The 15,694-nt window shown below is 46.7% G+C and overlaps 1 protein-coding gene across 1 annotated transcript in view; it reads right to left on the bottom strand.

Annotated features, from left to right (window-relative positions):
• Positions 1–1,678: 1,678 nt before the first annotated feature.
• ASTN2 (astrotactin 2) overlaps positions 1,679–15,694 on the bottom strand; it is a 594,006-nt gene continuing 579,990 nt past the window's right edge. The window contains 2 exon segments of the mRNA XM_006026274.3: positions 1,679–2,583; positions 15,624–15,694. The exon segment at positions 15,624–15,694 is cut by the window's right edge and continues 30 nt beyond it. Coding sequence (XP_006026336.1) covers positions 2,346–2,583; positions 15,624–15,694 — 309 coding nt within the window. The 3' untranslated portion in view covers positions 1,679–2,345.

Here is a 15,694-nt window from a genome sequence, read left to right as displayed (position 1 = left end):
AGATTATGAAGGAGAGTCTTTTAGGTGCCAGGGGATTAAGCACTTTATTATGCAAGTGGCACCATGATTGCATGATGACACAAGTTGTTCTCTAAGCATCTTACAATAGGAACAATATGGATCTCAAATTAGCAAATTTGGGTCTGGAATGTGGGAAGCAGAGATGGCTCATATAGGCATTTAATATATGAAAGATTCGGAGACAACTATTGCTGTTATTTACTATTTGTAGCATCTAGTGACCCGCCCCCCCGGTCAGGCACCAGTGCCTTCTCATCATGTTTGGTGCTGCAAAAACAATGAAATGACGTTTGCTACTTTAAAGGAGCTTCGAAGATGGAGTGTTCTTCCTTGGTGTCATCACTAATCCCCTTCCCCACATTATCGTTCTTACAGGAACAGAGGTTGGTCAGTTCTAAACTCCTTTTCAACAGTTCAGACAGGACCTTGCAAATGTGAACGCCCCTTGCATTGCTGCCTCAGCAGATGCCTAAGCTAAGACCAAACACATCTTCTGACTTGCAAAGGGAAGTAACTAAAGCAGCAGTTCCCAATCTGTGGTATGGGTACCACCAGTGGTGGTATGTAGACAACCTGTCAATGGTACATGTTAACAGATTTATTATAATTACTTTACTTGACAAACATTTGCTGGTGGTACTTAAGGTTGTATCATTTTAAATTGATAGTGCACAATCTGTCAGAGGTTGGGAACCGCTGAACTAAGGCGTTACTCAAAGACCACTGACATAGACTTCTGTCTGACTTCTGTGAAGTGTGGAGCAAGATGTTGAGCCTCAGCTTCCCTACCTGTGCCGTTAAGTGTTTGCCAGACGGCAACTTTTTTTTTTTGATGAACACTAAGTTTATCAAAAAATGCAGCATTGGGCAACCCAAACTCATGGCCATTGCAGAAAATTTTGGTGAACAGTTTCAGCAGAAAACAAGAAAGAGGAAAACATTTTGGAAAGCCAGGCTGCTTCCTTTTGAAATTTTCTGAATGCAACTAAATTTTTGTTTCAAAACATTTTCATTTGCAAATTAACCTATTTTTTACAAGCATGTGAAGAGTTAAATCATCCCAAACTTAAAGACTACATTTTGAGTTGGGTTGACCAAAACATTTCATTCAATGCGAACATTTTTTTTTCATTTTTTCCCCTTGTTTCTTTGGGTGGGAGGGTAGACTTAATATTTTTTCCCCCATTCCCTCCCCTATGCCCTCATATTGAGGTTTGGCTACCTAACAGAACAACCCATTATTCACACAACTCGCGTGCCACCTGTACACCTGTCATAAAAATAAAACAGCCTCCACATCTATTTAGTTCTTGGACTTGTACACATGCCTACAGCACTCATTAATGTCCAGAGGGGCTGGGGGTACTGCAGAAGAAGAGCTGTCTGGTTCTACACAAAGAGGTTATGCTCTCCCCCCCATTCCCCTTTTATTGCTCAGCTGCTGTCTCCTTTACCCCCAGGTGAGTTTCAGAAGTGGCTTGTCAGGCAAAGAATTGGCCCTTTAGCCATGTACCTGACACTGGGATTTCTTACAGAAGGGCTCTCAAGTGACTCATTTCCATCCCAGGTCACTCCATGTAAAGACCCTGTATATGATCACAGACAGCAGCAGAGAAGTGCATCAGTAAGAAATACCAAGCAGGCAAGGAAGGTGGACTTAATATGAATCTTTAATGCACAGAACAACCTGTCAGGAACCCTGCAAATGAAGGCTCCCCAAGGAACAGTTCTATAAACTTGGGAGTGTTAAAAAAACAGTTTGCCTGCAATGTCCTGGCACTTGCCTGGCATGAATCTCCATGACCTCCACATTCAGGATGGTGCCTCCAGCTTCTCACGGCGCCTCCCAGAACCAAGGTGTTTCTTTTTTCTCCTTGATGCACCGAGGCAGTTCACCACCCACCTCCCCTTTCCTAGCCCATCCGCTTCCAGGGCTAGCAGGGGAGGTCATGCCCAAGTCAATCTCTCCCCTCTCCCAGTTCACTCCCTGGTGTGGCCCTGGCTCTTTTGGATTTCTCCTCCACTCGGGTTTCATGTGTGTAGTCCAGGAAATTCAGTAAGAAAAGATTAAAAAGGAGAGACTTTTATGCTGAGTCAAATTAGGTATTTTCTCTTTAAAAATAAAAAAAGGAAATTAAAGTCCAACTTGCTGATTTCTCGTTTCTCCACCATCTTAGCGAGAAAGTCCCGTTCGGCCTTGCTGTCCCCTCCAACCCCTCCGAACGTCACCCTTCCCCCACATCCCACCAGCTATTCAGGATATCACAAGTTCTTGACTCCTTGGAGTCCCTTTGCCTTCCACAGCTTCAGGCCGACATCTTCCCTCACCGCCCCTTGGACTCTCCGTACATGTTGCGCAGCATGGAAACCATCTTCTCTTCACATGTCACTTTGGTGTCTTTTAGGATGCTGTACCAGACCATGCCGGGTGGCCGAACCTCTTCACTGCGGCAGAACAGGTAGGGCATGGTTTCGGTGCGGCTCTGGATATAGGCACTGCGTAACAGGGTCGAGCAGTGGTTGCTGACTTTCTCCAACCTCCTTAGGATCAGGTGCGCTTTCCTAGAACGAAGACAAGAGTAGGACAAAGGAGGTAGGTGGGGAGAACAGAGAGAAGAGGGGTCTAAGAGCCAGGATTCCTGGGATCAAGTGATGCCTCAAACCCAGTGGGGGACCAACCTTTTTGGCACATGTGCCATAAATCTTATGCCCTCCCTGAGTACTTCTCTGATCCCCCTCCCCGTCCAACCTGCTGCTCCTTCTGTTCCCTGTCACCTCCCCAGTCTGCTGCATGCCACACAGAGTCTGCCCGTGCCACTTGCAACATGCATGCCAGAGGTTGGCCACCCCTGCTCTAACCTATAATATAGGCAAGTGACCTATCAAAAAAGAAGTTGTCACTGTATGGTAGGCAGACACTTGGGCCTGGCCAAATGCTAGCTGATAATAATACTTTACATTTCTATAGTACTTACTACCGTATACACCAGGAAAATACTATTCCCAATGTCTATATGGAGAAACTGAGGCAGGAGACATGAATGACCAAAGGTCACAACAGACCACAACAGGCCACAACTGACCAAAGGTCACCTGGGGCTATAACCTCTCAGCATATCTCTCAGTTCATTCTCTAGCCACTATGACCTCTTGCAAATAATGTGGTTTTCAACAGCATTGGACATCACAGAAAATGTATTGAGTTCTGCCCAGGGTTTCAAAACTAGCAAGCTTCCCTGAGGAGTGAGAGCCTTGATTAAATTTTCAGCTGAAATAAGTCCACTCTTAGTGGGATCACTGATGAGTGCAGAACAAGTATGGCTTGTTTGGAGATGCATCCATGAATGCAGTCTGCTCCTGAGGTGACTCACTTTGGCTGTCTAAATGTAAAACACGCTCCTTTGTTATTGCTTTCTGAAGAGTGCGAGAAAGAAGAACATGTTGTTGGAAGCTGGATTTTTTCCCTCCCTTTTCATTATTCAGGGAGAAAATTCTCCTTTCAGTTATTTCATGGAAACAACTGATTGAGCTGAAGACATAGGGAGCTCTCTACCTCTCTGTCAACAGTAGTTGTAGATGACTACTTATGACAATGGATTAAACATTTGTTAGGGCCCTCGGGCACAGGTTTGAATCTTGCCTGCTACAGACCCAGCAGGTTAGTTTGATCTAGCATCATGGCTCCAGTCTCAAGGAAACAGGAGAAGCAAAAAGCAAAGGATAGTTATTAGGCCTGTGCGAGTCGGCAGCAATCTGATCCAGCCACTTCAGATGCCCGCGATACGATCTGGACCAGGTTTCCGCTCTGATCTGGCCGAAGCTTCGGAGCCGCCTCGGAGATCCAGCCATAGGGTATAATGGGGAATCAATGAAATATTTATAATGTTGTTGTTTTTTTCTCCTATTTGAATGAAACTTGCAGGAATGGTAGCCTCTGCTGAGAGCATGAAACCTGCCAAGTTTCAGGAAGATTGGTGCAGGGGCTTGGGGGGAACTGTACCCCAAATTCTTGAAAGCCAAGCTCATGTCACGGCTGTGTATTACACCACAGGGTGATGAAAACTGCAGGGATGGTAGCCCCTGCTGAGGCCACAAAGTCTGCCAAGTTTCAAGAAGATCGGTGCAGGGGTTTGGGGGGAACTGCTCCTCAAGCTGCGGACAAGCAAAACTCGTGCCATGGGTGACCCTGCGTGTGTTAAGGCGCAGGGGGGTGACAGCTGCAGGGATGGTGGCCCCTGCTGAGGCCGCGATGCCTGCCAGCTGTGGAGGAGATGGGTGCAGGGGGCCTCTGGGGCCCTGCACCCCCAGCTGCTAACAGGCAAAACTTCGCCAAGACTGTGTCTGTCCTGGGGCAGTTGATTGTCTGTATTGATTCTTTCCTCTCCTTAGCCTGGTTTTGTAGGTGCTAATTGATGCTCATTAAGTCCTTATGTAGTAGCTGGGTCCTGTGTATTGAGCTGGTCCCTGAGTCCCTGGTCCCTGTGTGAATCATGATTGATTGATTGGTAACTGGGAACACAGCAGCTCAGCAGCCAGGCCTGCAGCAGTGTCTCCCCTCCCCGCCCCACGCCAGACACAGTCAGTCCCACAGCACCCATGGCAGGAGTTTTGCTTGTCCGCAGCTTGCGGGGCAGTTCCCCCCAAACCCCTCCACCGATCACTGAACTTCTTGAAGCTTGGCAGGTTTTGTGGCTTCAGTAAGAGCTACCAGCCCTGCAGTTTTGACCCCACTCTGTTGTAACACGTAGACCTGACAGGAGTTGTGCTTTCAATAACTGGGGTACAGTTGCCTGAAAACCCCTGCACCGATCTTCTTGAAACTTGGCAGGCTTTGTGGCCTCAGTAAGAGCTACCATCCCTGCAGTTTTTCACCCCGCTATGTTGTAACACCTAAATGTGACATGAGTTTTGCTTTCAAGAATTTGGGGTGCCATTCCCCCCCTAGCCCCTGCACTGATATTTTTGAAGCATGGCATGATTCATTCTCTCTGCAGTGTCCACCATCCCTGAAAATTTCATCCAAATCAGACAAAAAACAATGTTATAGATATTTTATTGTTTCCCCATTATACCCTATGGCCAGATCTCCGAGGCAGCTCCGAACCGCTTCAGGAAGCTGAACGAGGCAGCGCTTCGACCCGGATGTGCTGCTTCGGACCCCGAAGTGTCCAAAGCTTCTCCAGATCCAAAGCTCTGTCTGAAGCCTCGCACAGCCCTAATAGTTATACAGTTTCCCCTGGGTCCTTGCTTTTCTGAAGCCCTCTAACACACTTGCTGTCCCCTGACCCATGCCCCAGCCTAGGAAGTACCTCAAGCAGATATGCTACCCTCCCTAGCTAATGGTTACCTATACACATGCCTGGGGGAGGGGCAGAGCATTTTAATTAGAGCAGTTCCTGGATAGCTGGTCTAATGAAAACAGCTCACCATCATGTGTATCAAGCCCTTGCACATTTCAAGATGGCGGTGGGACACTTTATTTAAAGCTCATTTGACCAGGTTTAGATAAAATGCCTTCATGGCCATTTTGAAATGTGCAGGGGCTTAATACACGTGACAGCATGGTGACGCTGGAGCATCCTAATTAGAACATGAATGATGTACATATATAGGCACCCAACTACAGGCAACCCACATATACAGGCACCCAACTGAGTCCAGAGAACTGCATTTTTCTCAAGCTTTCATGATGGGAAATGGATAGAAAGAACTGAGCTCTATAACGGCAGAGAAAGAAAAGTACAACAACAAAGGAGGACAAAACAAAATATCCCCTAGTGAGTGTTAGTAAAGTGCTAAATCACACGTGGGGGTGGGGAGGGGGAGAGGGTTTACTTCAGTGGTCTGAAAGTCTCAAGATCACAGATTACTTCCTCTCCCTCTGGTGCCTCTGAAAAGCTCTGGATTTGGGGTTGGGGGTTTTTGCAGTTACTGGAGGAATGTAAATTCCCGATAATGATATGTCAGAGGCAGTGCTGTCAGTCAGCTAGGCATAAACATGGGGATTATTTGATTATGAAAGCTTTATGGTGTTTCAGCCCTGGATTGCTAGCTATACAGTTGGGAGGCAGCTATTTTCTGATGTGGCTATGCACTTAACAGCATCCACTGATTGAGATTCCAAGAAAGCATTTGCCATGAGTCAGAAAAGCACGAGCTACAGACTGAGATGGAGAGAGAGAGAGAGAGAAGGCAAGAGGTCTACCAGGCCATAACCTGCTCTAGGGAGGGAAAGTTATACCAAAAGGTAACAACTCACTAGCCCCTCTCAGCCTCAGATAAGCAGCCGCCCTTCCACCTGCAAACTAGGATGGCCTCGAAATAATTCCTCCAGGCCAACCAAATACCAAGTGTGAACACCTTTGTCCAGCAATTGTCATTTTGAGTGCAGTGGATGTGTCTTGATTTAATGTACAAGAACAGGCTCAGTTAGGGCAGTTCAGGACTAATTATAAAGCTTCACTATACACATACACATTCAATGTGTTAGGCTGGCCTTTGACCACAGCCACCTCGATCTGTTAACTAAATTCCTGTAAGTAGACACCACACTAGGAAGCCAGTCCCTCTCCCTTCCATAGCCATCCTTCCTAGAAATCATTAGCTGAATATCTCTGAATATTAACTATTAGTGAGGCCAGTGCTTCCAAAAAGGCTGACATGGCTAAAGCTCTGTGCACCCAAGAGCCAAATTCTGCAGTGCCCTCACCCTGGAGATACCACTTAAGTTCAAGGGGGGCTAAATGAGGTACCAACGAGCATCAGATTTTGATGTGCAATGGCAATGTGTCTCTTGAGGGAACACTACTGGTTTCCAGTAAAGCACTGGGAAGTTCCTGGTATTAAGTACAATTGTAAAAGTGCAGATGAAGAGACAATTTTTAACCAAACATGCTGATCAGTTGTAGTTCATGTTAAATACAGTCCCACCAGCCAGGCGCTGTCCACCCATCCAGTTTTGGACAGCAAGAACCATTACACTTCATGAAAGCTTCATAATGAGTGAGTGAAGATGGAGGTTAGTGAAGAGGGATTTTGTCTGAACGGTGCAACCCTGATGATGAAAAGTAAGGATGGTGGGAATTGCTCACGCTACTGAGGTGAACAGAAGGAGAGGGAAGGCTTCTACAGGAAGAAAAGAAAACCAATTCCCAGGCAGACATCTGGAAACAATTTATTCCTTGTTAGATGAAGAACTCCATGAAACAGGCTGGACTATGTGAGTCTACACACATATCTGCACTGGGCTAGCTAAAGAGCCAGTGGTGTCTAGCATGAGCAATGAGAGAGCACAGGGCATCAAAGGTAAGGCATTCATCTCAGCTGTCTCAGCACCAGGAACACTGTGTCATTTTTGTTACCCACTGGGTGATTCAAAGCGAGGAAGTCCTCTAGCTGTTGGCTCCAGTCCTATATGTGCTGACTTAAAGGGACATGCTTCTCTTTGTGCCATCGAGGCTAGTGGATTGAGTGGAGATGATGGGACAACGTAGACTAGAGGAAAATGACACAAGCTGTTACAGAGGAGCCAAACAAGGGATGGCATGGGGAGGGCCACAAACAGATAGTAGTTTGTCTCTTAAATTCTGTCACAAAGGGCAGCTAAATTGATGTTTGCAGAGAGTATCCCTGGCTTTCGTGTTTGCCAGTAAACAATGAAGGAATTCATTGTATCAAAAAGTGTACCGGCTCCAGCAAACAGCTTAGAATCAGAGAACCATAGAAAATGAGGGTTGGAAAGGACCTCGGGAGGTCATATCTAGTCCAACCCCCTGCTCAAAGCAGGACCAGCCTCAGCTAGATCATTCCAACCAGGGCTTTATCAAGCCGGGCTTTAAAAACCTCCAAGGATGGAGATTCCCTCACCTCTCTGGGTGACCTGTTCCAGTGCTTTACCACCCTCCTAGTGAGAACGTTCTTCCTAATATCCAACCTAAACTCCCCTTGCTGCAACTTGAGACCATTGCTCCTTGTTTTGTCATCTGCCACCACTGAGAACAGTCCAGCTCCATCCTCTTTGGACCCTTCTTCAGGTAGTTAAAGGCTGCTATCAAATCCCCACTCAGTCTTCTCTTCTCCAGACTAAATAAGCCCAGTTGCTGCGAACTCCATCTCATCTTCCAAAATGAAGATATTGAACAAGACTGATCCCTGAGGTACTTTACTTGATACTGGGCGCCAGCTAGACATTGAGCCGTTGATTACTACCTGATGAGCCTGACAATCTAGCCAACTTTCTATCCACCTTACAGTCCATTCATTCAACACATATGTCCTTAGCTTGCCTGCAAGAATGCTGTGGGAGACGGTATCAAAAGCCTTGCTAAAGTCAAGGTATATTATGCCCACTGCTTTCCCTGTATCCACAGAGCCAGTTATCACATCTCAGAAGGCAATCAGGTTGGTCAGGCATTACTTGTCCAAGGTGAATCCACCCTGACTGTTCCTAATCACCCTTTTTATCCTCAAAGTGCTTAGAAATGGATTCCTTGAGGATCTGCTCCATTATTTTTTCTCAGGACTGAGGTGAGGCTGTCTGGTCTGTAGTTCCCTGGATCCTCCTCCTTTCCTTTCTTAAAGATGGGCACTATATTTGCCCTTTTCCAATTGTCCAGCACCTCCCATGATTGCTACAAGTCTTCAAAGATAATGACCAGTGGCTCTGCAATCACACCAGCCAAATCCTTCAGCACCTTTGGATGCACCTCATCTGGCCCCTCGACTTGTACACGTCCAGATTTCCTAAAGGGTCCCTAACCTGTTCTTTCACCACTGAGGGCTTCTCACCTTCTCCCCAAACAGTGCTGCCCAGTGCAGTAGTCTGGGAGCTAACTCCTCTCCCCCTCAGACTGGCCTCCCAGAGGATCCTGCCCATCAGTTCCCTAATGGAGTCAAAGTCTGCTTTTCTGAAGTTCAGGGGCCATACTCTGATGTTCTTCTTTCTTCCTTTTGTCAGGATCTTGAATTTGATCATCTTATGGTCACTGCTGTGCAACTTGCCAACAACTACTACATCTCCCACCAATTCTTCCCTATTTGTGAGCAGCAGGTCAAGAAGAGCACAACTCCTAGTTGGTCTCTTGCACCAGTGTTGTCTCCAATGCTCTCCAAAAACTCCCTGGATTACCTTCACACTGCTGTATTGTCCTCCCAGAGGATGCCAAGGTGATTGAAGTCCCCCATAAGAAGCAGCACCTGCAATCTGGAAATGTCCACTAGCTGTTTGAAGAAAGCCCCATCTACCTCATCCTCCTGGTTTAGTGGTTTATCACAGACCCCCACCATGACATCTCCCTTGTTGCTCTCCTCTCTGACCTTAACCCAGAGACTTTCAGCAGGCCTATCTCCATTGCATATTGGAGCTCTGAACAATCATATGGCTCTTTTACATACAGTGCAACTCCTCCTCTTCTCCCCTGCCTGTCCTTCCTGAACAGTTTTATCCATCCATGACTGTGCTCCACTTATACGTGCTCCCACCAAGTCTCTGTTATTCCAATCACATCATAGTGCCGTCACTGTGCGAGGACTTCCAATTCTTCCTGCTTGTCTCGCAGGCTCTGTGCATATGTATACAGACACCTGAGGTGACTCGCCGATTGTCCTGATTTCTCAAGAAGAACGAGGAGGCCTCCCTTATTGCCTCCTCCTGCTTGTACTTCTTCTATGTCTCTGACTTCCCCCCTTGCCTCAGGGCTTTGGTCTCCATACCCTGGCAACCCTAGTTTAAAGCCCTCCTCACTAGGTTAGCGAGCCTGTCTGTGAAGATGCTCTTCCCTCTCTTCATCAGGTGGATCCTGTCTCTTGCTAGCAATCCTTCCTCTTGGAACAACATCCCATGGTTGAAGAAGCCTAATCTCTGCTGGCAACACCATGCAGTGACCTGTAGGATGCATCTGCTCCTGCCAGGGACCTTCCCCTTGACCAGAAGGATTGAGGAAAACATGATCTGTGCCCCCGTCCTCTTCACCCTTGCACCCAGAGCCCTGTAATCACTCTTGATCTGCTCAGAGACACCCATGGCAGTATGATTGGTGCCCACATGGATGAGCTTCACCCATTAGATTAAGAAAAAAAAACAAAGGCTCCAGTAACAGATTTAATGACCCATCCTATCTCTCACTTTAGCCACCACTGGATGCTTCAGAGGAAGGTCTAAATTTCCAAAACACATGCATATGTGCTTCCAGTCTCATCTCTTTCTCTCATCCTTGTTCACATGTTCTTTCCATCTCCCAACCATTTTTTCTCCTCAGTCTTCTGCTCACTTCTCTCAACATTTACCTCTTCTCTGTGTATCCTGTTCCATCTGCACATCTCTTATATCCTTTCTCTTCTTGTCTTTATTACTTTCTCTCATTTTCTCTCTCTAACTCTGTTGGCCCTGCTATCCTAATACCTGTAGGCATTACTATAGATGTTTCTGCTGTGCTTGAGAAGTGCTATACTTGTTTTCTCTGTTCAAGCAAGGAAGACCAATGATCACTGTTATGACAGTGACAGCTTGGAAGGCCAAACAGGGGCATGAAAGAACATACTCCATGCTAAATACCTTTTAGTTCCTGGGGCAACACTCCTCAGGGTATGGAGAGATTTTGTTTAGTTTTCCACAAGGCTTTTCATCAAAATTGTGGTTGCACCTCTCCACTCCATCTCACTACATGGTTGCTTTGTTTGTACTTGTACCCTGTGAAATGGCTGGTGGGCTTCCAAGAATTTATGGCGTGGGGGGTCGGCGGGGAGGAGAGTGATGGTGGGAAGCAGCAAGTGGTGGATTGGCCAGAAGTGTGCACTAACTACAAAACATATGATGGATCAACATGGGAGGGGGAAGCTATGTATGGAATAAAAAAATGGAGGGGGTGAAGGACCTTCCTGAAATGGAGGGGAGGGAGGAAAGTGGTTCTGATCATTTCTGGCAGTCCTACATCAATGGTAAACCCTCTCAACTAGAGCCAGACTGCTGAGTTTCCCTGGTCGGAGTGGGTCTATGTTATCTGAGAGGGCTCATGAAGCCATGTGTAAATGCTGAATTTGCTTCTGGCTGGCAGTTTTTCTCAGTTAAAAAAAAAAAAGGGATAACGAGAGAGAGAGGGAGAGGGAGAGAGAGAGAGAGAGAAAGTGCGCACACAGGAAAGGGGAGGGGAGGACGGTGGAGGTGCAAGAAAGAGAGAGAAGTCTTCTGGGGAAGGCTGGGTAATAAATTACAGAAGCAGTTCTTGGTCTGCCAATTTAATGCCATAAATCAAACTCCGGGTATTACCCAAGTGCTCCCTGTGGGGAGATGTCGGGTCACAGTGACCACCTTTTCAAATACTGGAAATGAAATCTTCCTAAATGCTGACCTACCCCACCCCCGCCAGAAACAACAATTTATTGCCTTATGAAAGGAGAGGAGCAGGAGGGGATGGCTGGGAATGTCAGACTTATAGCAGGCTACAGCCAAGGATGACCATGCTCTATACTGAGCCGTCAACCCTTAATTGCTTCCACTTCCCACTCTAAGACATCCCGAACTGATAATGCAGCTCGCTAGGGTCCATCTTGCTTGCCACACAGCGTTTCAAGGTCAGTTGTTTTAAGTCAGTGCCTGCCAGGGACCGGCTCTGTTTCCTATTTAAGCAAAGGATTTAGAGGGTTGATTCTGCAGTCAAAAATGATGGAGAGGAGGATTAGAAACAGAGGCTCTGCACTGTTGCTTCCTTCTCTTGTACCTCGTGGGAGTGGAGTTTGAATAGACACAGTGAAGGGTCTTTGCTGAATGGCAGCTGAAAGCCTTCATCTGACTAAAAGCTCTGCCACAAGGAGGCATGTGACAGTGATGATCAGAGCAGGGGGTAGAGAGTCAGGATGTCTGGCTCCCAGTTTTCTGCGAGGTAGCAGGGTGCAATGATTAGAGCAGAGGAGAGGGGGTCTGCTCCCAGCTCAGAGCAGGCACGTTAAAGAACCAAGGACCGAGCACCTCGGGTTGGCTTTTTCCGGCTCTGGCATAGACCAGCAGCTGCCCAAAGACGAAGCAGTTTACCTTTCCCTGTTTCACTCTATCCATCAGTAACAAGGGGACAGTGATGCTCACTTTGCTCCCATCTGCCTGCAGAGTGCCTGGGTACCCGTCCCAGAATGAACAGCACTAGCATTGCACAGGCTAGAGTCCAAGGGCAGGCAGGTAGCAGCATCTTCCTTAAATCAAGCGGAGTCTTGTCCTAAGGTTGCAGTGGGAGCGTGGGGGAGAGGGCATCTGCCTGCTTGGTATGTCCTGTGCGGTGTCCTTGTAATGGTTTCAGATTTTCCACTAAAGTTATAACTGACCCGGGTCCGTCAGGCTCTCCGATGGGAAGAGAGAGAGCCCAGAACTCCGCAGGGTGTTATCGCAGCCTCTCATCAGTGCGTCACACTCCCTCCTGTTACCACAATGCAGCTGCTGCCTGGTGGAGACGCTTGCGTTTTAAGAGGCTCGTCTCTCCCCTCCCTAGCAGGCTTGCTTTAAGACAGGGAGGGCCGTAAAACCCTATGCTGATGTCATTTCCTGAAGCGATGAGAGAAGGTGGGCAAGAGTCGGGTGTGGGGAAGGGAGAAAACAATCTAACCTTATCAGCTTCCTTCCCTTCCTCTTGAGAGGCGGACACTGCCCCCTAAAATCTCCCGTGTTATTAAAAGAGTCATTATCATATTAAAGCACCGTCACTGCAACAACACAACACACGGCAAACAAGCAAACAAACAAAGCCCAAGGAGGAGTGAAGCACTGCATACACAGTAGCATTAAACCTTTACTGGTCTAGACAGATTCCTCTGTTTTGTTGGAACAAGTTAATGCTGCAGTCTCTTTTTGTGTGTATTTAAAGGAGAGTAGCAGGACAGACCAAACCAGGTGCCAAGACACTGCTGACCACAGCAAGTCCTGGTCTTGGGCCACCTATGAGCTAAGTTTTTTAATGTCTCCTTAATGTAAACCGTCTGGTTGGGACATCTGGCTGTCAGTGTGTCTTCTCGGAGCAGCTGTTTGCAGTAACCTGTGGCTTTCATGGAAACTGGGCTCTCGAGGGCTCCAACATGATGTATTTATTACTCAGAGGCAATAGACTTCCCTCTTGTCACTAAGTTTTATGAGCCAACATTTACTGTAGATCTGAGGCTCATCTGATAAACATTTCAAGGTATGAAAATGAATGACCTCCTGGGAATGAGAACAGCCTGTCCATTAAAATCTCATTATGAGATGTTCCCTTGGAAAATCCTCATTCACCTCTCTTGCTGTCAGTGGCTCCATCATTGTCACGGCTCTTTGAGAAATGGAGCTGGAGGACAGACTGTCATTCTTGGCAAGAGACTGGTCTTGCATGCAAAGAGGAGCGATACTTTCAGAAGTTATGGCTATGAGGTACCGGTTCCTCAAGATGCACAATAGGGACATTTGAGGTTCGACTGGAGATCCTCATCTCTGTGTGGAAGACGGCCACTTGCAGGGTGCTTTTACATGAGATGCTGACTGCGCAGTAGCCAAATAATAATGTGCAGTAGCGTGTCACAGCACCAACAGCATTACTACACTACTGTGCAATATTATTAGGCTACTGAGCAGTAGTGTCACTTAAAAGATGTTTGCTGGTGCTACTGTGCAGTACTTGATTACACAAGTACTAAATAAATGAGCAGTGACTACTGTGCAGTACAGTCTCATGTATATGCGCCTGCAGAGTACATGAACAAATCTAGCCATTACTTTCTGTAAGTGGAACAGCAAGGGCATACTGGATGATCCCTTTAAAATGTCCATGCTTAGCATAGGGGGAAAAAAGGTTGCATTTTCATGCTAGGTATTATCCTATGCAGGTGCACTGTCACTGCTGCTTTAGGGTCCAGGAAAAGTTAAGTAACAGAAGACCATGTTTCCCAAAGGTTTATATGGAAAGGGATGGCATAAGAGTAGAAACAGCTTCCAGTCTCATCAAGGAAAGAGGAAGATGGTAGAAAGAATGAGACAGTGGCTGCACATCAGAAGTTAATGTGCTAACAAAGAAATTATAACCAAGGTCACCTCTGTGGGAGGGCCACTCACAGGCTAACCTGGATTTATGTCGAGCAATTTGCAAGGAACTATGCCTCTGGAGTCAGGGACGGATCTCTGGGGAAGCCAAATAAGCAGAGTGGGCAAGAAAAGTACAATCTTTTGAAGTTATTTCATTGTTACCATTAGTTACTCCTTCACATTCCTCCCCGTTCCTATCTTTAGATCTCTCAGACAGCAGACGGAGCAGAGACTTTGTAAGGCATCCCTCAGCCTGCTGCCTGAATTTGGAATCCAATGTGGAATTCCGTAATGGTGGGACAGCTGGGAACAGCGGCGCAGTCATGGGGTGTTATGGTAGCTGCTCTCCAGGCTTGGCAAACAGATTGTGACAGGATGGTTTCCTCTCCCAGCCCTCGGACATGGTGTATTCCTGGGATGCCCTATTCCTTAGCGACAGTCTGTCAGAACCTGCACGTTTGCAAATACTTCCACGTGATGTTTGGGGGCAGCATACTGCTGGAACTGCTATTCTTTATAGTCGCTGTGTTACCCAACTCCCAATCCCCACACTCAGCATTAAATTAAGGACGGAAGCTGAGTCTGCTTCATCCTTTGACATTTTGCAGTGGGCACTATATAGCTAGAAGTTAAAGATGCCACTGTAGTATGCTGGTATTATAGTCTCTGGATGACAGGAGATCCTTGAGAGTACTTATAATTTGCAAGGCACCCAGAAACCATGATGGAGAGTGAGTAAAGATATGCTGTAAAATTGGAACCTAGCTCAATGACCTAGACTGACTAGAAGGATAGAAAATTATATGTAACCTTGGTATGTCAAGTGAGAGAGAGTCTTCAATTTCCATGATGTTGGGGGTTATTGTCCCGCAGCTTATCAAATACATATAGTTCTATCACCAAACTTTGAGGAGATATCAGATGGGTATAACTACAGAGGAAAACCTAATAACTTGCCAGTTGTAGATCACTTAAGGAACTGGCATCTTTCTGTGCAATCTGTCATGATGACAAGACTGTCTTTTCATGTAAACCTTCTCCCTTGACCCTTAAATAAAAGCTTCAGGAGGCTCTTATGCGTCATAGCCCCAACATCCAGAACAAAGCCTTTCTGAGCCCCTCAGATCTGTGGACATATTGTGGGACATTCTGTGATATTTTAGCTTAGTAAACCAAACTGCTGATCAAAGCCCAAACACAAGCAAAGCCACTCATCGCTGCAGACTTAAGAAAGAAGAAGTAGGTACTTATTATCTACTTTCCAGGGACATACACAATGCTTCTTTTTCTGTCCAAGCCCATTCCATTATGCTAGCACCAGACTTCCACAAGGCTGTTATAATTCACCAATGTCCTAAACTGTCCCAGAACTCGGCCTCTCTTGAGCCAGCCACAACAGGGTCAAGGTTGAGGGTCAAGAGGATGGGTCAAGGTCTAAAATGATACTAGGCACTAGGACACGTTCATGTGACTAGTGATTTAAGTACAGGGCACTCAGCAGTTAGAACGCAGGCCAGGTAATGATGGATGTTGGATCGACTAAACTCAAAGGACTTTGTGAAAGCATAGATACCTGGGTCCCAGCTCATCCTCACTGCGCCAAACAAAGTCTCCAAACTTTTCATAGTGTGAATTATAATGGTG

This window comes from Alligator sinensis, unplaced genomic scaffold, assembly GCF_000455745.1.
Source record: "Alligator sinensis unplaced genomic scaffold, ASM45574v1 scaffold519_1, whole genome shotgun sequence".
Classification (NCBI taxonomy): domain Eukaryota; kingdom Metazoa; phylum Chordata; order Crocodylia; family Alligatoridae; genus Alligator; species Alligator sinensis.
This window is presented reverse-complemented; position numbering and strand designations above follow the sequence as displayed.